Here is a 27,370-nt window from a genome sequence, read left to right on the forward strand (position 1 = left end):
TGCCTAAAAATGTCCAATCCCATTTTAAATTGTATGACCCTTGTGTCTCATAACAAAATTAACAGCAAATGGCAATTAATATGAGATGTAAATTGCATATGGATAGGTACATGTTTAATCAAGTATAACAGGATTGATCTACCTACATTTTTTCACTTTTAAGCTAAGTGCACAGACCCATATATGGGGCCATGAGCCAGCAAATAAAGTTCTAATGCGAATGCCCCAGGTGCAGTGAGCCAACTGTGCTGGGTGGCCACATAACAAATTATAGAAGTGGTCCTATTTCTTCCTGGACAGCGCTCACAATTCCACAATGGGCCACAAACATTCCCCTGTTTGTGGCATGTTCTTTTTGCACACGGTAGTGAGCACTTAGTCTTATGTGAAACTATATAATTATGAAACAGATTACCTGGAGTCCCAGGAATTCCAGGCGTTCCAGGTGTTCCAAAGCCTGGCAGTCCTGAAACAGAGACGTATAACGTTAAAAAATGATCTGGGAATATAAGAATTTTTGGTCTCGGTTGACTGTTACAGACCTGCTTCCCCTTTTTGGCCGGCAGGACCAGGAATTCCATCTTGGCCTGGCTGACCCTTTTCACCGGGTGACCCTGGGGGCCCTGGGCGGCCAGCATCTCCTACAAAATTAAACAGACCAGTTAACATCACTGTAACCTAAACATCCAGTGTATCTTATTCTCGGATTTACAAAGATGTTGAAATTGTATTCAATTCCTCATGGCCTTTAAGAATGAAAATATATGTTTGTGCATAAGTAATGTTCTTTCCTAACTGAATGTATTATTGAGCTTAAAAGGAAATAGTTCAAGCATCAAAGCCCTTAATTGATTTCCTGTTTTGTTTCTTGATGTTGAGACCATACCATATACATATATTGCCTTAATTACTGAATTTGGTTTTACCTCTTGGTCCAGAAGAGCCTGGGACACCAGGATTTCCGGGAGGTCCATCAAGTCCTTTGGATCCAGGAATACCTGGTGCACCTAAAGTAACAATAAAACCAAGAGATACCAGATGACATATATGACATTTCTATGTATCAAAGATATATGGCACATTTTCGATAAAATATTAGGGGTCATTTACTAAGGGCCCGAATCACGTTTTTCCGTTGCGCTACCCGAATATTTCCGATTTGCACCGACTTTCCCTGAATTGCCCCGGGATTTTGGCGCACGCGATAGGATTATGGCGCATCGGCGCCGGCATGCACACAACGGAAATCGGGGGGCGGATTCGGAAAAACCGACGCATTTTAAAAAAAAGTGCCGCTTGACACGCGCTTACCTACACCCAGCAAAGGACGGTGAACTTCAGTGAACTCCTACGGAATTCAGCGCAGCAGCGACACCTAGTGGACATTGGGCGCACTACCTTAGTGGATCGCCAGAAGACCCGATTCCGGCGCCGCTGGATCGCGATAGCACCGGGTAAGTAAATCTGCCTCATTGTGTTCATGGTGAACATATATCTCTTATAACTGGCCACCATGTTACAGGCGCAGTGATCACATTATTTCTGCTCCCCAAGCCCCTACACCTATGCACCTACACACTTTTGGAATAAGAATCAGAGCTGTAATCACAGGACTAAAAACTAGCACCTCTTAGAATTCCTGTTTGAGGTTGTATAAATTATACCCATAACTCTATCTTTCATTTCTCTGTCCTATAAATTTGTACTCTTTACTTTCTGCTAACAAACCATGGCTACTAAGACGATCGCTGGTTCCACATGTAATATGGAACACCAGAACCCTGAGTGCTCTGAATGTAATGTGCATTAAAATGTTTCAAATGTATGCATAAAAATCTATTTGCTATACCTGAAAATCCTGGGGCACCTGGATCTCCTTTAGGGCCTGGAACGCCTGGCAATCCAGGTAATCCGGGGTTTCCTACGTCACCTTTAATACCTGGAGAACCTGGAAAACCTGCTGGTCCTGGTTCTCCCTATACAAAATAATAGGCAGAGATTAAACCATACTATTCACATTGGATAAAAAATGTTTTTTACATTACCGTATTTGGTGGGCTTGCCGCATATAAAAAATTAATGGGATCAAATTTTCAACATAATTAGTAGAATAACTGGTAGTAAAATCAATCCCAGCCCAGATATATGTATGTACTATTATTATTATTAGGGGACAGGACAGTGACACGCTGACATGTAGGGGACAGGACAGGGACATGCTGAGACTTGGGGGTACAGGATAGGGACATGCTGACATTTGGGGGGACAGGGACATGCTGACACTTGGGGGACAGGGGCACGCTGACACTTGGGGGACAGGGGCACGCTGACACTTGGGGGACAGGGGCACGCTGACACTTGGGGGACAGGGGCACGCTGACACTTGGGGGACAGGGGCACGATGACACTTGGGGGACAGGGGCACGCTGACACTTGGGGGACAGGGGCACGCTGACACTTGGGGGACAGGACAGGGACATACTGACACTTGGGGGACAGAGGCACGCTGACACTTGGGGGACAGGGGCACGATGACACTTGGGGGACAGGGGCACGCTGACACTTGGGGGACAGGACAGGGACATACTGACACTTGGGGGACAGAGGCACGCTGACACTTGGGGGACAGGGGCACGCTGACACTTGGGGGACAGGACAGGGACATATTGACACTTGGGGGACAGGATAGGGACACGTTGACACTTGGGGCACACAGCAGTGACGTTATCCTTCAGGCAGGGGCTATGACCTGTGTATATTCATGCTTGGTACAGCGCTGCGTAATATGTGTGCGCTATATAAATAAAGAATTATTATTATTATGTACTACAATAACCCCCCCCCCCCCCCCTCAAATTTAGTTGGGTAGTAAGTAAAATGTTTGCAGCCACAAGGGCAGAGTTTACATTGAAATAAAACTGCCCAAAATCTCCTATGCTGCAAGACATCATTAAGAGACTCACTATGTATCACATGTATGAACAGAGACTCTTCAATAACGATGTGCTATATATAAAAAAATGTCAACGAAAAGTGAGATTGTCTCAAGGCCATAATGAGACTAATCTGAGGGACTAAAGTGACAATTTAGGCTACACAGTGCAAAACTTCTACAGATTACTATTAAAGTAGTAAAGATACTGTGAATTCTTATGGCCACCTTTTTTACAAAATGTTTTTTTTTTGTAAATAAAACTAGAAACTAGAAATTTTTATGCCATAAAAATAATCTTTCTTGTGTTCAATGTTTGTTGCTGTTTTGTTTTACACCCCAATCTCTGTATTGTAATCTGTGCTATTTGTATTGAATTAATAAAAACAAAAAAATAACCTTTTCAGATTTAGTTAAAAAGCCTACACGTAAAAATATTCTCATGAAATGCCACCATGAAATATACACTGTTTGTATAATCTTATCGCTAAATAATTTCTTTTTGTCTTGCATGATTGTATGACTTTCCTGGACAGGTGACATTGGTTTAGTACCGTGAGTGGATGTTAGTGCCCAATTTCATATTTAAATTTATAAGTAACAGAAAACAGAACAGAAACTGTGGATTTTACACACTTGCCACAAAATGTTATATTACATTTCTTTAAGTTAAAAAAGTAACTTTTGAGGTGGGTTTTTATTTTCATGTTCTGTAACTTACAACTAATGGAAAATGAATAGTAATGAGTACAGGTGCAGTTTGGGTAAATTCATACCTTTTGGCCAGGCAAGCCAGGTTGCCCACTGCCTGAAATTCCTGGGTCACCTTTTTCACCTTTCGATCCACTAAATCCTGGAGGACCTGGTCCCCCAGGGCGCCCGGTTGGCCCAGGTGATCCCTTTTCACCACTTGGTCCTATGAAAGTAAGATTAACAATTCATATCAAGAAGCAAACAGGTGAGGCCTCATGCACATGGCCGATCCAATAGACATCTATAGCATACTGTGTTTCACCGCACAGTGATCGACTGTGCAAAATATGTGACCTATACTTTGCTGTTTTACGACAGTAGTCTATTAGCTTTCTATAGAGAGGGGAGGGGTGAGGAAAACGCTCACCCCACCCTCCTCCTGAACACGGCCTTGTGCTCACCCAGGTTAAGGCTGGGCCGAGCACACATTGGTGTGCATGAGGCCTAAGACAGCTGATTTGCATATCTACAGTATAGTCTGCATAATAAGGTTGAGGGTTATACAGCCATTCAGTGATAGTTTCAAAGAGGAAGTAATACATAGGTCAACTGAAATATATAAACATTACCCCATTCTTTCCAGACGATGATTGCAGGTCATAGATTGGCTAAAAACTGAAACTTTAGTCTAATTTATATGGTCTTTGATTTCTCTCAGACGAATGCCAGGGTGTACTTAGTCATATGTCTACAACAAATGTTGGTTTGCTTAATTCTCAGTACATTGGCAAGTACCATATTAACTTCCTTTTTAATAATTATTACAATATCTGCAAAACTAATGCAATGATATTGATGGAACCCGTATAATATTATTGATATGTTTAGGTAAGGATACACATTTTGGCATTATAGCATAAGAGCATAGCACTACTCATACATTCAAAATCAGGCATCTATTGGCGTCTAAATATATGACACCAGTTTATTCTAGAGCTGAATAATAATACATACCTGGAAGGCCCATCTCTCCCATATTTCCTTTTAAGCCGGGATTACCAGGTAAACCAGGTTGTCCAGGAAATCCAGCATCTCCTTTAGGTCCTAGATATATCAGAGTGTATAAAGATCTTGTAAGATTAATCTAATACCATATGTTTTGGGTGTATATACAAAAATGAAATATTGTTAATTAATCTAATATATGACAAAAGACACAGTGGCCAGATTTATCAACCAATTTGCAACCGTAGCAGGGCGGGCACACATCGGCGCAGGGGAGAGGTGGAGGGGGTAAGCGCTGCTCACCCCCGCCCCTCTCCTTAGAGTAACATAGGGTACGGCGCTGTATTCCGAGAAAAGATAGGACATATCCTATCTTTTCGCGGGTTACGGAACAGTATGGTGCCGCACTTGTGCTGCACCGTATCGCTCCCGTACGGCAACGTTGGCTGGTCTGATCCATGGCTGTAAAATAGATAGAGCATGCTCTATCAATGGCCATGCAGCCTTATTTTCTATGGTGAGGGGAGGGGTCACGCCTCCATCTTTCCAGCACGCCGCGTCCATGTGAATGTAGCCTAAGACAATGTGAAGCACATTTATGAAAGGATTCAGACAGTACTTTTGTATGTATTCACCAAAAGGGGTGTGTCCTCTGTAAAGAAGTAAATAAAAAAACAGAAACAGAGGACAGCACCTCGGGTGATATGTGGTCGGGCACAATAATTATAACCTTTAGTGACAGGAGATGCTCACCTTGTAGTCTCTTGTTTAATTTTGTGAAATGCATATCCCCTACAACGGGTGAGTGTGAAATGCCAATTTAAGCAAATAGATCCAAATGATCCCATGCTCCAAAAAACACCAGTCACCTCTAAGTTGCGTAATTCTAAATAAATAAATTCACTATTTAACTATTATTTGGAGCTGAATCTCTGAATTTCTGATGTTGATATTCCATACTTGTGGTAACAGCACCCCAATGGTGCCAAGCTTTTTTCTGTCTTCCTTTGCTATTCCTCTGTAAAGGGGGAGTGGCTTTAAGTTAAAGGGGGAGTGGCCTAAGTTGCAACAGCAAAATGCTACAAAACTACAGTTGCTTGACTACGACTAGGACAGTGTTAAAGTATGGCGCATTTATCATCCAGCATCAGACACTTTGATAAATCTAGTGCAGCTTAAGACTGTCTAACTTTTCACTGTTCAACTTTGTCTAACTTCAAGAATCTGTACCATTATGTATTACGCAAAATAGTTATTTTTTTTCTAAATTAATAAACAGAAGAACTAGCATTATTTCATTAATACATCAGATGCAAATATAAGTCAGCTATAGAAATATCAGTAAGTTGTACCTCATTAATTATATTGTTTTTCCTAAAATTCCTGATTATCTACAGTAGTAAAGATTTTCATTTGACTTTTCTGCTTACCTGACTGTCCTGCAGGTCCTGGTAGTCCACTTCCACCTGGTAATCCAGGAGAACCAGGCATACCACTGAATCCTTTCTCTCCATTTAAGCCAGGTGCACCTTAAGTTTTATAAAAAACAAGTGGATAACATTGCAAGAAACACTCTTTTTCATATGTGTACAAGATATGTGGGGGTATTGGGGGTGGGATCTGACCAGCTTTCTCTGGTTAGCATGAGCCGGTTGTTAAAATTCTAGTTGGCTCGGAAAGCCCGGGAGAAGCCAGGCTGTGATCTGGCTCTCTCCCCACATAGGGCCACAGAGCACAGGAGTCTGTTTCTTCCTGCTCTGAGGCTTCCTATCTCACAAGATACAGCAGACATATGATATAGGAAGCTGTCAGCTACTGAGGGCACTGTTACTACTGGCTACTGGGGGCATCATTAGTTCTGGCTACTGGGGGCATCATTAGTTCTGGCTACTGGGGGCATCATTAGTTCTGGATACTGGGGGCATCATTAGTTCTGGATACTGGGGGCATCATTAGTTCTGGCTACTGGGGGCATCATTAGTTCTGGCTACTGGGGGCATCATTAGTTCTGGCTACTGGGGGCATCATTAGTTCTGGCTACTGGGGGCATCATTAGTTCTGGCTACTGGGGGCATCATTAGTTCTGGCTACTGAGGACACTTATTCTACTGGCTACTAGGCACATCGTTACTAATTGCAACTTGGAGCAATGTTAGTACTGGCTCATCGTTAATATTAGCTTCTGGTGGTACTGTTACTACGGGCTACCCGGGGCACTGTTACTCCTAGTTTCTCAAGCTCTGTTATATTAACTATTGGTGGGGGGGCTCTATTTTTTACTGTCCATTTTGGGGCTCTGTTATTTTTGGCTAGTGGAGGTACTGTAAGTAATAACTACTTGAGCACTGTGACTTTTGACTACTGTGGGGCACTATTACTATATTAACTAATGTCAATACACGACTGACTTCTTACTACTAATGTAGGGTGGCTGTTAAAAATTTGAATCCCACCCCTCATTATACAATAAAAAAACGAAGGAAAGGTCACTAAATTAAAGCTGAATTAAAAAACTGAGAAACCGCTGCCACTGAAAGCATTGGTACAGCCAACAGACAAACCATGTAATGTGCAATAACTAATGCCCCTCCTAACCCACACAATATATTCTGTAGTCCAAAAACTGATATTTTATAGCAAAAGAGGCAATGCTTAATCTGTATTTTATTTGCCATTATAACCGTATCCCGCCTTAAAACAATGAGAAGCATGTAATATTGTTACAGCCTCTTAGTGAGCATGCAGACCCTGCTCAGCAATGTTACTATCAGGTTAAGAAGAAGTTTTATGTAGGAGGTATGACATGGAAAAAGCAACCCACACAGTTTGCATTTGATTTAGAGTTTTTGAAATTAATGTCACTTTTAATATGACACAGATGGAGCAGAAGTGGCTTATTACCACCATGAATCTGAAATACTGGATTATTGTGACTTTACCTGCATGGTTTACTGCAATGGTGTGCAGGTTTTATATTTCTGATACCCCTGAGGAAGTCGCTTGCAGTGACGAGACGCGTAGGGAGCCTCCCACCCCTACCGATGTCCTGTGTGTGGTTTGTATTGGGGCCATTGTCTTCTTGCCATGCTACCTGGGCGCTTGGCCTCGCTTAGGTTAGCCCGTTTTGCTTCAGTTTCAGGATTCTATAGGTAGTGATATTCTGCATTTGCACTTTATAATCATTTGTTTACGTACTAAACCTATTTGATTGGAAGCATTTGGTCTTTTGGCAAGAAGGGGCTTATACCTTACTTATGTGCTTATCCATTGCATTTGTATGAATATTGCACCATGCTGTGATCTTGGCCACTGATACAAGTTGTGATCCAGGCATTCATCCTTGGAACTTAGGCTTGACTCATTTGTCACAAAACTTTCGGTTAGGGGTGGAGGATGGGGTAAAGTCATTGCACTTACTCTATCCTGTGTCTTTTTGGTACTTATGTACTTTTAATTGAATTTTAATCATTGTGTAGTTGTGTATTTCATGAATTAATTAATAAAGATTGCATTGTATTACTTTCTGGTCCGTTGTAGCACACTTCTTTCTCTTCTAGTGTTTATAGTATAAATTTTTGGTGTGTGGACCTGTTTGGATTATAGCCGTGCACGCCCCACCCATTTTGTCCAAGTCATATTTCTAATTCCCTCTCAAACATACCATCTAATCCAGGCTCTCCTTTAGTTCCTTTGCCTCCTAGACCAGCTATAGTAACCTCTCCTGGTGGACCCGCAATACCACGTTCTCCTTTGTCACCCTTAGCTCCAGGATTACCACTGTTACCAGGTTGACCAGGAAATCCATCAAGACCTGTAAAACAAGAAACAGTAAGCAATGAAATGATTTTAAAGCCAAAGTCTTTACTAAAATCAAGTCCCTCATCCCAGCTGTAAATAAACCTCAGAAAAATCTGAGGTGCAATTTTAATCTTTGGATCATAAGCATTATTGAGCCTTTTGCTCCTATGAACCTGTAGCTGCTTTACCAGTTCTTCTTTGGGTTAGTTTTAAGTGGGAGCTAACCACTGTATACCTGGAACACTCTACAAGGTCTTCCATTTTACAGATGCTCAGACCCTTACTTAACAGTTTGACTTCCGTGAAAGTCATTCAGATCCTCATGGTTGCCCCTTTTTCTACTTTTATTTGTACTCTGGTGTATCCTACATCTTGACAGTCGCCAATTTTATGCACCATGGATATAAACAATGTTTGGTGTGTAATAAAGCAGGGAATTGAAATTTGATTGTAAATTACCTTTGGCGCCAGGAAACCCAGGGCTGCCAGGATTACCAGGAGGTCCACTTGGTCCGGGTGGTCCCATAACTCCCATGTCCCCTTTTGTACCTACAGTCAACATTAACATAATAATTATAGATGATGAGGATACGGCTGTAGATATCTTACGTTTAAACAGTCTGTATCACTAAAATAACCACATATTGTAATAGTCTGTTCCAAGCATATAATTTCTATGTTTTGAATTAGTAATTGAATGTGTAAATGTGGAGTCAAAGAGGTCTTAAATCTTTCAGATTTTACCCAATTATATTATTTTAATGCTATGGTAAACTAGTCACTGTATATTTCAGCCACAGGTAAGCGTTAAATAATTAGCAACCTAAAATATTAAGAAAAACTTTAAAAATTAAGTCTTTGCTTACCCTTAGTCCCCGGTACTCCATCACGGCCTGGGAACCCAGGTGGCCCTGGAGGACCTGGAAATCCCCGTTCTCCTGGAAAACCAGGATTACCACGATCTCCCTGTGGGCCAGGAATGTCGAATCCTGGTGGACCAGGATCGCCCTTGTCACCAGGAATACCCGAAAACCCTATATTACAAAGTAATATGTTACATACAGGAAATAAAAGTAGCAAGTAGCATAGTGGTCACTTACTAAAATTTTACTTCTTCTTTTGTCAAATTCTATATCAGAGAAGAAAATATTGGCTTTGGGAAGAAAAAAGTCTCAATATTGCACAAACTATTGTAATGCCCGGACTGTGCAGTATCTGTGCCATATGCATTCATTCATAAGTCATTCATTTCCTTTTTATCTCTGTGTTGCTAGTAGCTAAATAAACCACTGATGCAGTTCAAAATTTTATGGACCCAAAAAGTAATGATGATCCTGCCAAGGAATAAGACATATTGTAACAAAATGCTAAAAATAGGTTTAAAGGGAACCTACCACCACGGATCTACCTATAAAGGTAGATCGGGTGGTAGGTGCATCTGTAGGACGTGAGCCCTTTTAAGAAGCCCTGCTCTCTTTTGATAACATATTTTGCTAGTATGTAGATTTTCTAAAGAGGCTACTGGGACGTGGAGTAGACAGAGCGGAGGCTATACGGTGCGGCTACTCCCCGCCCTAGTAGCCTCTTTGATCCCCCTACCATATAACTTTGGAGAGCAGCTCCTCATAGCTGTGCGCCCTCGCATGCAAAGCCTGCCGTCTGCACAGCAGCGCCGGCTTTGGAGCAGTGACCGAGCAGCTGCGCAGACGACAGGCTTCGCAGACAAGGAAGCGCAGCTATGAGGAGCAGAGCGCCGTAGTTATATCGTAGGAGGATCAAAGAGGCTTCTGTGGCGTGGAGTAGCCACTCTGTGTAGCCTCAGCTCCGGCTACTCCACGCCCCAGTAGCCTCTTTAGAAAATGTACATATTAGCAAAATAAAAGTTATCAAAAGATTGCAGGGACGTGAGGATTAGCCCTTAAAGTTCAAGTCCTACAGACGCACCTACCACCCGATCTACCTTTATAGGTAGATCCATGGTGGTAGATTCCCTTTAAGGAAATATACATTAATTGAACATGACTTTATTGTTTACCCTGTACATATGTAGGTATGAATGTAAAATATTTTTTTTGAAGTGCAACTACGAAATTATTATCCCAATCAATAATTCTTGGCATGTAAAACAACTTTTCCTATTTCATTGAACTAAATCCAGCAGTTTCTTTGCTATCCTACTTTGTTTAGACTCATACTGCAGTAACTATATCCTCTGGCTGTGCTGCTTACTGTATATCTGTGAGACCATAACCTGTTTACTCAAAGGATATAGATAGAGGGGGGGGGGGTCTTCTGCTCACTCTAGAGGGAGGAGGGGGGGGGGGTCATGTGATACTCATGTTTAGCCAGCAGGAGAGCTGTGTGTGATGCAGATCTGTGGATGCAGAGGTATCCTACACATAATAGTGAGGTAAAAGATCTCTCATTCCCTATGAGAAAGTCCCTCCATGCCACTCTGTGATTCTGCTGAACTTTCTCTGCAGGAACCCTCTTCCATTCTATGCTATCCAGACACTTTCCACTATGCAGGGAAGCTGTAAACCCTTAGTGCTCACATAGAACAGAAACGTTATGCAACTGTTTCACTGCTGGTTTATATTTCTTATTACATGCTCAGTGCTCCTCCGTGTGATTAAAGTGGCCAGACTAGTCACTTCAAAAGTTCTATATATATAGGATAGATTTTAGAGTAGGAATCTCTCTGAATTTACTTCTAAATTAAATATGGAGAGAACACAAAGCATCATGGAAACTGTTGGCAGTCTAAATATGAACCAGCTTGAGGGGAAAGACAGGAAGAGGTTAGTCTACCCGCATTACTTCTATCATTATGAAATTCGAAGGTTAACGTTAAATGTCATGTTCATAAAAAGGTAAATTGACGGCAACTGAGAGTTATATATCAAAAGTTAATCTTCACGCCTGACTTAAGGTGACCATACTTAAATTGAATAAAAGGATGGGGCATCTTGACATTAAACATGCCCATGAGATGTGCTACATAGGTTGGTCTGTCCTGGAGTTGGTGTGTTTGGATCTAAATGTGTATGGCCATCATTGTGATCCACAAGACATTATTATATAAGCATATAACACTGAACAAAATGTCAAATAATATACAAAATATGAATATTTTTAAGTCAATGTTTTTTGTTGTGCGAGAAACAGCATTAGTACAGCAGTACAGCAGTTTATTCAACAGACTGACAGAAGTCAGTCTTCTTTTTGTAAATGGGCTATTGGAGAATGGACACAGAATGAGCCTGGACCGGAGGAGCAACCACAGTACCTGGAGAACCTTGGTCACAAGTCAGCAGGTTTAGGATCATCAGGAGGCATCAAGCAGAAGTGAGTTGCAAATAATGTAGTCAGGAAGAAGTTAGGTTAAGATAAAAAAAAAATTAAGCACACACAGGTTAGAAAAAAGACTAATAGTTAATTAAAGAATGGGAAATTTTAAAAAAATTAATAAAGAGCAAAATCTGTATAAAATACAACAGTAAATGTAACCCTTGTATACAAGAACCCTAACAAATATGAGCAGGGTTATCATATTAAAAGGATAACCGTAAAGAGTTCTCTTTTTAGTTTTGTTTGACTTAAAGGTTTTATTGAGTGTCTGCTACTGCTCCTACTTGTGCAAAATATAATTGATGTAAATACAGTATTATAATATTATATTAGCTCTCATGTCTCAGGTGACATCAGGACACTCGTACTGTGTATGGTTTATCAGTCAGTATTATGGACATACTTCATTATAGGTAATCTAATACAAGTGGCATATTATAGCAAGATAACCACTATATAGTCATTACCAGTCTGAATTTCTTCCTGTTTTGATCTTCTGTAACCCCACTATGTAAGACTTTCCCATCTATAGCACTGATAAATATACAATGACATGTCTTGAATACCTATGCTGTACCCTAGTCCTTATACTGTACACTAATAATAATGACTGCAAGATAAATATTTGTCATTTACAAAACCTAGCAAGATGATACATGCATGGAAACAATATTAGTAGGTGATATAGAGAAACAGATGTCTAAAAACACTGCCATCTTTCAACTTTTTACATTTTTTGCCTTTTTTCATTTCCCAGTATTAAATTAAGTGGGAGATTTCCTAAATAAGATCAGACATGTTTATTGGCAGCATTTAGCACCTGTGGTAGATTCTGCTACATAAAGCTAAGTACTTCGGTGTACGGAGCTGTGTAAGATGTCATTTTTTGCAAGATGAGCTGCCGTTTTCACTGCTACCACTTTAAGGATTGTGCAATCTTTTGATTGCATTTTACAAAAAATTTTATGTGATGTAAGCTGGTGTAAAGTGGACATTTGGGTGCTATGTTCTGTTACGGAGTTCACCCGTTTTATATATACCTACCATATTTTTACTGTTTATTTCGTTTAATATCAGTTCTAGGAAAAGGGGGGGTGATTTGAAATTTTTATTTTTTTCATTACTTTTTTTTTTTAATTCACACTTTAACGAATCTGCTCAAGCCATGCAGCCTCAGGTCTTACCCGAGGCTGTCATGGTAACCAATCAGCGCTCCCTAATGATGTCACAGGGAGCGTGGTTGCAACGAGTGGTTTTTAAAACGCAGTGGTTGGGAATGAAAGGGTTAATCCATGCGATCGCTGCTAGCAATACGCAGCATACCCCATCTCTGTATGACGTGGGCTCACCCTGTGATCCCTCTGCATACAGTGTCAGGCGCTCTGCAGCATACATATACGGTGCAGATTGTTAAGAGGTTAAAGAAGGCCTTACAATGGAGGTTTACAATGTATCCCACTGTATGTGTCTATGTCTGCTTTGGCTCCTCCCCCTTGGAAGATGGAGCAGGAGAGGCTCCTGAGTGATGTAACTGTCTTTATATGGACAATGACATCACCTGGAAAAACAATGACAGCATATACTCAGCAGTGGCCGGGGATGGATTCCATACAGTTGCATCTGTCCCCCATAGGCTATTATGGCTTCCTATGACCATTTGTAAATGGCTCTCCACAGCAGGAAGCAGGATGGAAAAAATGTTTCTAGTGTTTCCTGCAGGATGGGATGTATACTGAGCAATAAGAGACAAAAGTGAGACATCCATCTGCTTTCCTGGCATATATGCTTAACGTCTCTAAAAATTTAGATATGAGTGTAGCCTAAGCCTACCCCTCCTCCATCACAGGTAAAGGCGCCTCTACAAGCAAGTTACACAAAAAGGTAAAGAAAACTCTAGGTACTGCTACCGGTAGCCATGGAACCAGAGAATGTAATCATATCAATTATGATGAAAGATAACCATCTATCTAGTTCCACCAATTGGAAGTTACTTACAACATAGCCAGGCCATACATCCACTACTGGTGCAGAATAAAAGGAAATCACTCTAATGTCTCTTTAAGTCTTTTTAGACATGGCTCTATACTCTAATATATATAAAACCAAGATGGCAGAGTTTTTATTAATACAATAGAGAAAGAAAGGAGTGATATGTTAACCGTGCATTAGAATAAATGGTCAGCATGCAGTTAGTAGAAATCATTCACATAGCTTGTCGCGCTCATCCAGGCAGTGAATGCACGATGTATGTGTATTTAGTGCGCAGTCATCACGTAAGTGTTCTTCAAGCCAAAGTATCGTGAGACACGGTGCAAGCATCTTATACACAGGGTGCTGTGGCCTTTAATACAGGTGGTGGCAAGCAAATATAAGGTGGTTCCTGAAAAGTGCTCAGTTAACAGCAGTGAAGCAAACCTATAGACATGGTTTTCGGTGTACATTAGTAAACATAACAGGTGCAATAAGAAGAAAAGCTTATTTAATAACGGGGCCGAGCCAGTAGAAATACAGTGATCACTACAGAGACCATCTTGTTTTCTGCTTTCTATAAGTATAGTAAAGTGCTGAGAGATGATTCATCATTGGTTGCTGTAGATTACACCATATTTATACTACATACAGCTCGGTCATTAAATAAGCATTTTAAAGGGGCCTGTCACCTGAGGCAGGTATCAGAAGTTATTATATATATTTACATATCCTGTATATAGTTCAAATACTTTACATATGGATACATTTCTATCATCCAACATGATACTAGGAGCAAAGATCAAAAATCATTAAAGTGCCAGGTTTTACCACCCTGGACAGTAAAGAGTCGTATATAAGACATCTATTTCCTAAGATTGCATTTCTTCATAGAGGGCACCCTGCAGAGTTTTGGTGCATTTACCATCCAAAGGATAGAATAAATATATTTTTCATTACATTTATCTTTAAGGACCCCATAGCAAGTATACCACCTGGAACAAACATATAAGTATTCATTACGGTATTTTAATACAAGGTGACATTGCCCCTTTAAATTTACATTGGATTCCATTATGGAATAAAGAAATGGAATCGAAACTAACAATTGTGTTTATATTAGGGGTATAATCTCTGTAAAGTACAATAACACTACAATAGCAGAAATACAAAGTTCCTTTCACTTTTCTAACATGTGCATGGTGCTATGGCTGAAATTACTTCTCACCAGGGAGAATATTCGTCTTACCTGGAGGGCCGGCTGGACCAGGAAGTCCTGCAGGGCCAGGAGGACCTTGGCTACCAGTACCTGGAAGACCAGGTGGGCCTGGCGGGCCAGGAAGTCCATTCTGACCAGAGTCACCTATAAAAAAAATGTTATAATTAACAATTTATTTTGTAGGATATTGTTTTATCTATATGGGTATGGCCATGGATTTATAAAATTTCAAATTTTTTTTAATACTGTAAAACTTTTTAATTGGTTTTCTTACATACGATATGTACTGTAGGCTCCTTCAGGGTGTTTGCCTAAACCACAATGCCCATGGACACCGCTGTGCAGGAGAAAAGTAAAAGGTCCATACTCTCTCTGTACATTTATCAGTTCTTCAGATGAACAGGGTCCATTGGCTATAGCTGTTTAGAGGGGATCACTACAGTTCTTACCAACTATGAAACAAGTTGTGCCCTCTTTCTAGAGCCCAATGGGCTGCCTCGTGACATATAGATAGATTTGTACTCTTTACTTATCGCTCACTACTCTTCTTCCACAGGAATAATCCAACTTTTACTCCATACCTTTTGGTCCAGGAGTTCCATCAAATCCTGCTCTTCCTGGAGCCCCTGGCATTCCTGGAAAGCCAGAATCTCCTTTTGGTCCTTGAGATCCTTTAAATCCAGGAGAACCTGGTGGCCCTTGAGGTCCCGGTAATCCAAATCCAGGTTCACCCTTTTATTTAAAAAAAGTATTACAATGCAAATATTCTAAATCCTAAACAAACAAGAGATATCTGCATAATTTACAATTATAAATTACGTTCCTTTGCAAAAATTTACTATGCACAAATTCACACTCTCTACCTTTGATCCTGGGAAACCTGGCTGTCCGGGTGTACCATCTAATCCTGGCTTTCCTGATGCACCTGGTGGTCCTGGTGGTCCAGGAGGACCAGGGAACCCTGAAAAACAACACAGGTTTTCTTAGCTCACGCAAAAGATACAATATATGTACAGTCACTGAATATTCATATGGCAGCAGAACATTTTTTTTTAACGCCATACTTTTTTATTAGAGCAAATTAACAAAGATGCCATGTTTATTCATCTAAACTTATACAAATTTTTAGTGCATACCTTTGGGACCAGCGGATCCTGGAAGTCCAATTCCAGGAGACCCAGGATCTCCTTTCATTCCTGTAAGGCCTGGAAGTCCAGGTTGTCCTGGTTGTCCCGGTTCACCTAAGAACAAAGACAGTAACTCAATTTACTCAGCAAAGATCAATATAAGCATATATAAGCTAATGGCATATCAGGGTGCACAAGTGACAGCGATCACAGCATAACAATCCTAATTGTGCATAGATGGTGTTGCAAATTGCATAAACATATAACATTTTTAGGCATTTATTGAATAACATCTAAGACTCTCACCTGGTACTCCTGGTGGACCAAGGCCACCTGGGGGGCCTGGAGGACCTCTAGCACCTTTCTCTGTTACCGTTTGGCCAGGGGGTCCTTTAACACCTAGAAAATTAATGAACAAAGCTTTGATTACTTGACTAATTCAATGAAAGTTGAAAGTATGATATTACAAATCTTGTTCCATTCTTTATATTGCTTCTAAAGCAGTAACTTATTCTACAGTGCTCTATAGATATCACTCTCTGACCCCAATGGGGCTCATTATCCAAAAACTCCCTACTCCAAAAACAATGGTGACAGTATGGAAGGAAACTAGAAAAATAGCAAACAACACAGGAACTTGATGGTAACGCAGGATGAACAACTTTAGAATCTCTGTAAGTCGGGTGTTCTTAAGTAGGAGACCGCCTGTTTATAGCTATTCATGGAATGTATGTATTCATCCTTCTGTATTTAGCTGTTTGAATAAGTCATTAACCAAAAGTCACCAAAAAAACACACACAGGAAGAACATATTAATTGCATGTACAGGTTATCCTTGGATGAAATTGTGCTGAGGAATCAGGGGAATCATGAGGTCTGACTGATGGAAACACTGTGGATTTGCAGAATGGGGATTAACAGGTCCCCTTTAGATGCCATATACTGGAAAGGGCTTCCTAATCCTGAAAGTCACATAGAAAGCAATAGAGCTATTGTCAAAAAGTTAGTTCTTTGCTCTATAAGTTTCAATGAGGTGTATGGAGTCCTATCATTTGGACATTTTTAGTCAGACAGTAATTACTTATTATGTGGATGGGGGAAAATAATGTAGTTAATAAAAAAAACCCTTTACAGAATTTTTACACCAGAGACATTTTCTCTATATTCTATGTTCTATATTCTGGAGAAACATATATTCTGTTCAAGGAGAAACATCAAAGTAGGCATCTGAGTAACAGAGTCATATTTTCCATTTTCTCATTCACACTGTATATACACAATTTTCTCTATTGAGTGTTTGTAACCCAATCACATGTCATTCTTGCTGATATCAAAGAGTATACCTTATTGTCTCTTCATTCAAAGACCAAATATGCAGAGACTCCCATAACATAAGAGCTGGCAGTGACAGTGCGGCAGATGGCAGTCACAATCAATATCAAACCACTTAATGAAGACAAGTAAAATGCCAATTAACGTTACCCTGTGCGCTGGCAGCTGCAACACTAACAATATTTAGGCAGAAAAAAGTATTGACAGCTACATGCAAAAAGACAGTAGATCTGTCCATCAAGACCAGATGTTTTATTTTACCTTCAATTATTGAATTAGTTGAGAACAATTTATAAACACTTATTTAATGCATATTGTCTCGTTATTTCAAGCTAATATTTATCTTATTCCATTCTTGGGCTTCTTCTTTATATGATTTAATAATACTTAGTGGTGGCACATGCATTTCAGACACATAATTGTTTTGTCTATACATGTAATACAGAGTATTTATAAACACTACTTTGGGACCTCCACGGGTCTTGTATTTTATCTTGTATTATAAGTACTGTCTCCATTATCAAGCCTATAGCTATCATAGAGAGAGTACCTAATTTAGGCTACATGGTCATAAATGTTGTATGGGGACGTATGGCAGCTTGGTCACATGGCTGCAAAATTCAGAGCAGGTCCTGTTCTTGCTCGTGTTTGCAGTTTAGACACTCTTTTCTACTATGACTGGACCACACACTCCGATGACACACAGAGCTGTTGTTTTCCTCACCTTCATGTGTATGAGGGCTTACACAGAGCCCTTCACCCTAAGGCCCTACAGGACTACTGTCACAAGCTGTATACATGTTTTTACTATGCTACATACAAGGAAGGAAGGAATTCTAGCATCACAGTCATACAGTTTGTATTTTAGGGACTGAAAGTGACCTAACAGAACCAGCACATCCATGCACAGTATTATATGGACAATCGGCAATTAAAATACTGAGCATGCATCTCCATTTACCTTCCAGTAGGCACAGCAGTGGCAATTTATAAATGACCACCTTCCTTCATTCTATTTACTGGCAGTGGTGCAAAAAACCCAAACCCATTTTTGAGAATAGATGTACAGAAGAGTTCAAATATTTTTTTTTCTGTACCATAAAAACTTGAATCTAGTTGGCAGAGACGATGTCGAGTGAACATAAGTAAGACTGGATTATTTGGGCATAACAAGTCTACAAGAGTCTACAGTCTTCTCTACGATGATATAGTTACCTGGAGCTCCAGGTGCTCCCTGACGACCAGGAACGCCTTGAACTCCTTTCTCGCCAGCAGGACCAGGTGGACCAAAACCAGGAGGACCCAAGGGACCTCTATCACCTGGAAGTCCAGGTAGGCCAGCTTCACCTGATGGGCCACGTTCACCTTTAGTAGAAAGGCCACCCTAAAACAAAACAAAAAAAAGTAATCAAAAATGGAAAACAAAAAGTCATATGATATATGATTGACATATGCAATGCAATATTCTGGGGTTTGTGGGTCAGGCTTTCCCCAGTTCAATGGGGGCTTGTGTTGATCGCATTTGCATTTCCTCTGGAGCGCAGGATATCTGTAACTAGTACCAACTGTTTCAAAATGCATTGCAAGCGGAAGCTGTCAATGCACCCTTATTGGGAGGAGAAGAATAAAGATAATTTGGATCAGGGATAGGATTTAGGATCGCAGAGAAGTAATTACCAATCACAAGTCCTCAGTGGTGACCACGGCACATATAGCGCATCAATGCTGACAGCAATCAAGTTGTTTGATGCTTACACAGAGCAGAATTACATTGACTGGCCTGCAGACCCTATTCACATGCAGGGGATGATTGTACATTCACTAAGATTTCAGCAGCAAATCTACCTGAAGACCGTCTAAACTTTGGACATCTGAATAAGCTTGCAGATTTCCATACACAAGAAACACCCTGTTAAGATGTATAAGGAGGTTTGTCAAGTCATAGAGATGTCATCAACAAATCTACGAACACTTTGGTTTATATTGAAATGAAAACATTTACATGGAGGTTTATCAATGCTGGTGTTTTGTATAATGTGTGTCGCTTGCCAGTAAAGCTTGCACCCCATACTTTAACATGGTACATATGTATCTGCCTTAGAAATATCTACTTTGATAGCAAATAATTAAACACTGGGGACTTGACATATATATATCGTTTGGCACTATGACAATACCTGCTTAACATCAATCAACCAGAATGTTTCATTAATGCATTTTAGTCAACAAAATCCTCATTTTAAATATAATTCTTTTCCATATCCCTTGTTACAGAATTCATTCCAGGAGATATGAAGAGCTAGCGCCGTGTAGACTTACACTAAGGAATTGTTTTTCCAGGAATTAATTGCTCAGAAATAGTAAGAATAATTCTCAACAGAGCTTATGTATAGGGTTTACACATATTGCAACTTCACATACAGGAAATGTCATTATTCTTAAAGGGGACGTGCCAGCTCTTCTGACATAGTAAATTATCCCCCATAAAATGTAAAAACTAAAGCATATCTGTACTGTTCCTTTCTTATTTTATGCCTTCTGAAAAAATATAAAAAAATTGCAATTTGGCATAACCATTATCCTTTTTTTTGCAGGAATAGAAAAAGTGAATGGCACTCACCCCTATTTTTTGTTTCTTTCTTCAAATTATTCACATAAAAGCGGAGGGAGGGACAAAAACAACACCTCATGTGTGTGGGAGGAACGGCCATTTCGCGACTCTGTACTTTATTCGCCTCCAAACAACTGCAGTGTGAGGTGTTGTTTTTGTCCTCCCTCCACCATGTAATGCTTTTATGTGAATATGTCTAAATAAATTTGAAGAAAGAAGCAAACAAATAAAGGTGAGTGCCATTCACTTTTTCTACTGCTGCATGTCTCATTGGTTGTTTATTCATGAATAGAGCACAACCCCTGAAACCCCCAGTCTCCAAGTTTGACATAATGGGGCAGATTTATCAAGCTGTCTGAAAGTCAGAATATTTCTAGTTGGCAACCAATCACAGCTCAGCTTTCATTTTACCAGTGCTCATGAATATTTTAAAGGGGAGCTTTGATTGGTTGCCATGGGCAACTAGAAATATTCTGAAATTCAGACAGCTTGATAAATCTGCCCCAATGTGTTTTTCGGTCATTGATGTCCAGGGCCTTCATGGCGTCCATGTGTTTTTCTTGCATATATGATTATCCTTTTTTTATGGGTTTTGTTCCAATACATTCTGACAGGAGAGTGGACAGATTGTGCATAGGAACAGTTTTGGGCTACACTCAAAATATGGCATCTATTAATACACATACATACCGGCTCCCCTTTAGGCCCAGGAATCCCCGGAGTTCCATCTCTTCCAGGCCGTCCATCAAAGCCAGGGCTTCCTGCAGGACCTGGGAATCCAGGGTCACCTTTATCTCCTTTCAGTCCAGGTAGTGCAACAACATCGCCAGGATCTCCTTTAGGGCCAGGAAACCCAGGGCTACCCGGTGTACCAGGGAATCCCTGTGTGGCACAGATATACAGACATTATATACTTATCACACAGGAGTTTTTAGATAAAGTTCTGCCTATTAAATTTTGTATCTCTGCTAAAAAAGTTCTATTGCTGATCCCTTTACAAGATATATAATATTCGTCTTTAACATGCTGCTGCTTAGCTTTGCGATCATGTGTTTTTGACTTATAGATATAAACTAGAGCCTATTTAAGACTTACTGATGGTCCAGGAGGGCCCAACAAACCCGGAAGACCAGGGTCACCTTTTGGTCCAGGATAACCAGGCAATCCTATATAGGAGAAATTAAAAGTGTGAACACAACCACAACACAAATGCAAGCAAAGCCAAATGGAGACATTATTGGGGGAGAGGGGTCATGACCATATCATAAACAAACAAAACAGTCAAGAACTGGAAATCTAGTAGAACAGGATCAATTGATGATTAAATCGAATTCATACATAAATACATACGCCGGTGGTCTATGACTTTGGACAAAGCCACCTGGTTTCTCCTCTTTGAATGAATGTGTTCCGCAAATTGTTTCAGCTAGCCTTTAAAGTGTCAAAGTGCATACTCTTAATCTGTCCTTGGCCAAACACCCCTTGTTGATAAAAGGCAACTTTCCTATAGGAGGTGCCAGAGATTTAAAGGGGTTTGCCGGTAATAGAAAGTTCTCAAGTAATGTTTACACAATAAAGATAATTTTTAACCCCCTTACTTTACAATTTTACTCAGTTTTATTGCTGTTTTAGATCCTATAACTCTGTGATGGTTAGTGTAATATTCCAGAGTGTGATCGGGGACTCTCCAATCAGACATTTCATAATTCCTCTGTGCTTTGAGATGCTGTGGGCTGACAATGTGCTTAGGTACAGAGTTTATGTACACTTTTATTTAGCTTCTGAACATTTACTAGTATCTGACACAGAAAAAGTGATATGAGACATATCAGAGATGATGAGATCTATGAGATGGATATAAAACAAAATGACACTCTCAGCTCTGATAACTTACCTATAACAGGGCACATTTACTAAGGTCTTTGCCCAGTTTTCTGGCAGACTTTGCACGTTCTTTCATATAAAACTGCTTGCACGTGTATTTAAGAAGCACCCGCGCCACTGCTAGTCAGGGGCTGATTAATCCATAAAGCAAAACAAGTAACTGATAGGGGTCCCCATTATGACATGTTCCACAATGTAAAGCCAGGGAGCAAAAGACTTCTTGCTCTGCCATTCAGAGTGGGAGTTAGGCATAAGGGAGACTCAAAAAACTAAATACCCCCTCCTTCTCCTGGTTTTACTAGAATAAAAACTTCTCACTTACCTGGGTTCCCAGGGGGTCCAGATGGGCCGGGTTCTCCTTTTTGACCTTGAATTTCATTCCCAAAGCAGTTGAAGCAGGTATCTCCCTTGTCACCTGAACACATAAAACATATTAAAATGGAATAACTGGTTATCTACAGAAGACAGGGACATGTTGGAGCAGCCCCTCGTTTTAGAGGAGTTAGAAGAAGCAGTGGGAGGAATGGCGAATGATAAGGCCCCTGGGGTAGACGGCTTGCCAGCCGAGATATAGAAGCAGTATGGGGAGGCCCTTCTCCCTCAACGGCTTGAAGTATTTCAGGACGCTTTTGTAAAAGGTTTGCTCCCTCCATCTATGCAGGAAGCTATTAACCGGTTAAGGACCGGGCCCTTTCCTGTTTTTTCATGTCCATTTTTCACTCCCCACCTTCAAAAATCTATAACTTTTTTATTTTTACACGTAAAGAGCTGTGTGACGGCTTGTTTTCTGCGTAACAAATTGCACTTCATAATGATGGTATTAAATATTCCATGCCATGTACTCGGAAGCGGGAAAAAAATTCCAAATGCAATGAAAATGGTGAAAAAACACATTTGCGCCATTTTCTTGTGGGCTTGGATATTACGTCTTTCACTGAGCGCCCCAAATGACATGTCTACTTTATTCTTTGGGTCGGTACGATTAAGGGGATACCAAATTTGTATAGGTTTTATAATGTTTTCATACATTTACAAAAATTAAAACCTCCTGTACAAATTTTTTTTTTTTGATTTTGCCAACTACTGGCGCTAATAACTTATTTATACTTTGGTGTACGGAGCTGTGCGTGGTGTCATTTTTTGCAAAATTTGATAATATTTTCAATGATATCATTTTTAGGACTGTACGACCTTTTGATAACTTTTTATAGATTTTTTTAGATTTTTCAAAATGGCAAAAAAGTGCCATTTTCGACTTTGGGCGCTATTTTCCGTTACGGGGTTAAACGCATTGAAAAACCGTTATCATATTTTGATAGATCGGGCATTTTCGGACGCGTCGATACCTGATGTGTTTATGATTTTTACTGTTTATTTATATTTATGTCAGTTCTAGGGAAAGGGGGGTGATTTGAAATTTTAGGTTTTTTTATTATAATTTTTTTTTTTTAAACTTTTTTTTATTTTTATTTATACTATTTTTCAGACTCCCTAGGGTACTTTAACCCTAGGTTGTCTGATCGATCCTATCATATACTGCCATACTACAGTATGGCAGTATATGGGGATTTTCTTCCTCATTCATTACAATGTGCTATCAGCACATTGTAATGAAGGGGTTAAAACGAAATAGCCTCGGGTCTTCGGAAGACCCGAGGCTACCATGGAGACGGATCGCCGCCCCCCGATGACGTCACGGGGAGCGGCGATCCCAGGTAAGATGGCGGCGCCCATGCGCCGCTATCTGTTTGAGGCTGCCGGCAGCTTTGCCGGCAGCCCACGCTGTAAAAACACCCGCGATCGGTGCTAGCACCGATCGCGGATGTTACCGGTAAGCCTTTGCTGCAATATGCAGCAAAGACTTACCGGCTATGGAGAGGGCTCAGCCCGTGAGCCCTCTCCATGCAGCGCGACGCGACCGCCGCCGTGAATACACGGCGGGCGGTCGCGAACCAGTTAAAGTAGTGTTGCCAAAAGAGGGCAAAGATCCTTTGATGGCGGATTCGTACAGACCCATTTCGTTGTTAACTTCAGACGTAAAGCTACTTGCTAAGGCTATGGCCAGTCGTTTAATTAAAGTTATTACATCTATTATAAATGAAGATCAAACTGGTTTTATGCCTCAGAAATCCACCTCTATTTATATCAGGAGACTTTTTCTTACAGGTCCCATCGGATAATGTAGGCAGAAGAGCTATTTTAATGCTGGACGCTGCCAAAGCGTTTGATAGTGTAGAGTGGATATTTCTGTGGCATACTATGGAGGCCATGGGGTTTGGGCCTAAATTTATTGCATGGATCAAAGTGTTGAACTCGGCTCCAAGGGCTCGGATTAGGGCAAACGGTGCATTATCTGAACCATTTCCGCTATTCTGTGGCACGAGACAGGGTTGCCCCCTGTCTCCATTGCTTTTTGCCATAGCTATTAAGCCTCTGGTGGCAGCGATATGTAACTCACCAGAGATCAAGGGTTTTCGGTATGGCCAAATACATAATAAGGTCGATGTTATACGCCGATGATGCATTATTGTTTTTGAGGGATACAGAGACCTCTCTGGCAACAGCCATGCGTCTCTTAGATCAATTTGGGGCTATGTCTGGCCTTTTGATAAATTGGCATAAGTCGGCTATAATGGCAGTAGATGGCAGGAGATACAGCAGCTCCAGGCAGCCATGTTATAGCAGAACATGTCAGATTCATGTGTGGCTGATGTCTGTGTCTCTCACCTGTGTATTAGGAGGATGCAGCATGTCAGCAGATACACTAACTATGCTTTACTATACATTGCACACAGACATGAGCAGGGGGAGGAGAGGGGAGGAGTAACAGGGGTAACATCACTGCCTCTGACCATGTGACCAGCCTCATTTATATGGTAAAGAATAGATGATTTTACAATGAATAATGTATGAAATAACTAGATAAAGGCTGGGATGGATCCATGTGAGCTGCTCCAACAGGTAGTAGTGACAGGACAAGTGACACAGACCTGATGACAGGTGTCCTTTAAGTATTTAGGTGTAAGAGTGTCGGCATGCCCATCAGATTTTGAGGAGCTTAACCTTACCCCACGACTGGATCCTATTAAAGTTAAGATTAAAGCATGGTGCAAATTACCGTTTTCTGTCATTGGACGTTTGAACCTTATCAAAATGGTATTAATGACTCAGCTCCTATATCTTCTACATAATGCTCCGATATGGTTGCCCGCTTTCTAGATTCCATAAGATAAACGCTCTGTTTAGAGAATTAATATGGAATAAAGGCCATCCTAGAATACGGCTGGAAACGCTACAGCAATCTTAAATAGAGGGGGGATTAGCACTGCCCAATCCCTGGATATACTATTTAGCGGCACAGGCACAGCATCTTAAAGGATGGGGAGTAACTGAGACAGCCCAACATGATAATTAAGCATCACTTAAAAGTTCAGAATCTACTACAAGCACTGGAAGCTGGGAAATTCAAACTCGGTAGAATGGAACTGAACACTGCTTATGGTCCATAAAGTATGGGGTAAGGTTAAGCAGATTAGGGGACTAACTGGTTACACTGAGTACATGCCTTTGTGGGACAATCCTGGATTGGTTGAGTTCCAGTCGTTGGAGTGTGCACCTTTTTGGGAAGGGATGGGGTTGCTTACACTTGCACAATTGGTAGGTGACTCCCACATTAAGACATTTCAGCAGCTACAGGAAACTATTCCAGCTCATAGCCATGATTTTTTTAGGTATCTTCAACTGAAACATGCCTTTGAAGCCCAGACTAAAGTGGGGCCTCTGTTATATAAGAGGGACCTTCTGCTTCAGAATATTGTTAAGGAGGGGCATTCCTCAGGACTCATCTCTCTCCTGTATCAGCTTCTGTTGTGTATATTTCTAGATGGTTTTCACAGCCCCGCTCGGGCCAAATGGGAGAGGGATGTGGGTCCCATGACGGATAATCAATGGAATAATATTTTAGAGGTTATACCAGCAATCTCATTGGGAGAAGCAAATAGACTTTCACAATTGTATATAGTTCATAGGGTATACAGAACGCCAACAATTTTATATGATATTGGGGTGCGCTCAAACGCATCATGCCCAAAGTGCTCTAAAGAAATTGCAGATATGGCACATATATTATGGAACTGCCCTGTTATACGAGTTTTGGGCGAAAATGCAGGAACTGATAGATAGGGCATATACGATCTCGGTCTCCAGGAATGTCCTTACATGTGTGTTAGGCTGTAATGATTATGTTACCCTTGAACACCTAGGCAAGATTGCAGCTGGGAGACTATTATATATGGCCAGGAAATCAATTGCAGCAAGGTGGATTCAACCGATTCCCCCTACAAAGGACAAATTTCTTCAGAAGGTAGAAGGGATGTTAATAAATGAGAGGGCTATATACAAAAAAAGGAAGACAGAAGGCAAATATGAAAAGCTATGGGGTCCATGGCTGGATACACCTGGAGTAGTATCAGCAGAATTACTAAGGGAAAGGCTGTTACAAATTAATATAGGCCAATAGGCGAGATATGGTGATGCCTTAAGTGTTTATTCAACATATGTCTTATTGTACAGTGTAATGCTTATTGCATTTATGTGCTAATCCTTTATAGCCCTGCGTGGCGACCTAAGAGTGTAAGGGATACATGCTGAATATACCATAAATAATGTATAGCCCTGGCTGGGATGGGGGTGGGGGGAGGGGGATTTGTTTTTCTTTTATTGTTTGTATGTTCTTAAAATTGAAAATAAATAAAGAAATATTTGATTTTTTTTAAAAAATGGAATAACTGCGTACGTAGACATATTTAGATGAAAAGTTATACTTATGGTGTATACTTTTAAAAGCATTACAGATAATTTCCATTGCAATTACCTTTTTGCCCTCTTTCTCCAAATAGACCTGGATCACCTGGTAGGCCTGGAAGGCCCGGTTCTCCTGGCGAGCATACTTCTCCAACTGAATACAGAAAATAACACATTTTTTTAATTGAGTTTACCACAAATAACAGTTGATGTAATGTACAGTGGGTATGGAAAGTATTCAGACCCCTTTAAATTTTTCACTCTTCATTTCATTTCAGCCAGTAAGATCAAAAAGGTTATTTTTTGGCTCATTAATGTACACTTTGCACCCCATCTTGACAGAAAAAAACTGAAATGTAGATATTTTTGTTAATTTATTAAACATGGAATATCACTTGGTCATAAGTATTCAGACTCTTTGCTCAGTATTGAGTAGAAGCAGATTTTGAGCTTGTACAGTCAGGAGTCTTCTTGGGAATTATACAAGTTTTTCTCACCTGGATGTGGGGATCCTCTGCCTCTTCCTTGCAGATCCTCTCCAGTTCCCTCAGGTTGGATGGTGAACCTTGGTGGAAGAGATTTTCAACTCTCTCCAGAGATGCTCAATTAGGTTTAGGTCAAGGATCTGGCTTGGAATAGTCACAGTG

At 40.5% G+C, this 27,370-nt stretch overlaps 1 protein-coding gene across 1 annotated transcript in view; it reads right to left on the bottom strand.

Moving 5' to 3' along the window:
- COL4A5 (collagen type IV alpha 5 chain) overlaps window positions 1-27,370 on the bottom strand; it is a 108,554-nt gene that overhangs the window by 22,078 nt on the left and 59,106 nt on the right. The window contains exons 21-40 of the mRNA XM_072123987.1: window positions 26,794-26,877; window positions 22,243-22,335; window positions 21,132-21,202; window positions 20,727-20,918; window positions 18,641-18,809; window positions 16,400-16,492; window positions 16,103-16,207; window positions 15,830-15,927; window positions 15,548-15,698; window positions 14,997-15,110; window positions 9,295-9,462; window positions 8,888-8,977; window positions 8,292-8,441; window positions 6,061-6,159; window positions 4,640-4,729; window positions 3,709-3,848; window positions 1,850-1,976; window positions 927-1,007; window positions 543-641; window positions 416-466 (exon numbers count right to left, since the gene is read on the bottom strand). Of these exons, the coding sequence (XP_071980088.1) occupies window positions 416-466; window positions 543-641; window positions 927-1,007; window positions 1,850-1,976; window positions 3,709-3,848; window positions 4,640-4,729; window positions 6,061-6,159; window positions 8,292-8,441; window positions 8,888-8,977; window positions 9,295-9,462; window positions 14,997-15,110; window positions 15,548-15,698; window positions 15,830-15,927; window positions 16,103-16,207; window positions 16,400-16,492; window positions 18,641-18,809; window positions 20,727-20,918; window positions 21,132-21,202; window positions 22,243-22,335; window positions 26,794-26,877 (2,265 nt within the window). The remainder of the gene's footprint in view (window positions 1-415; window positions 467-542; window positions 642-926; window positions 1,008-1,849; window positions 1,977-3,708; window positions 3,849-4,639; window positions 4,730-6,060; window positions 6,160-8,291; window positions 8,442-8,887; window positions 8,978-9,294; window positions 9,463-14,996; window positions 15,111-15,547; window positions 15,699-15,829; window positions 15,928-16,102; window positions 16,208-16,399; window positions 16,493-18,640; window positions 18,810-20,726; window positions 20,919-21,131; window positions 21,203-22,242; window positions 22,336-26,793; window positions 26,878-27,370) is intronic.

This window comes from Engystomops pustulosus, chromosome 9, assembly GCF_040894005.1.
Source record: "Engystomops pustulosus chromosome 9, aEngPut4.maternal, whole genome shotgun sequence".
NCBI classification, from domain to species: Eukaryota; Metazoa; Chordata; class Amphibia; order Anura; family Leptodactylidae; genus Engystomops; species Engystomops pustulosus.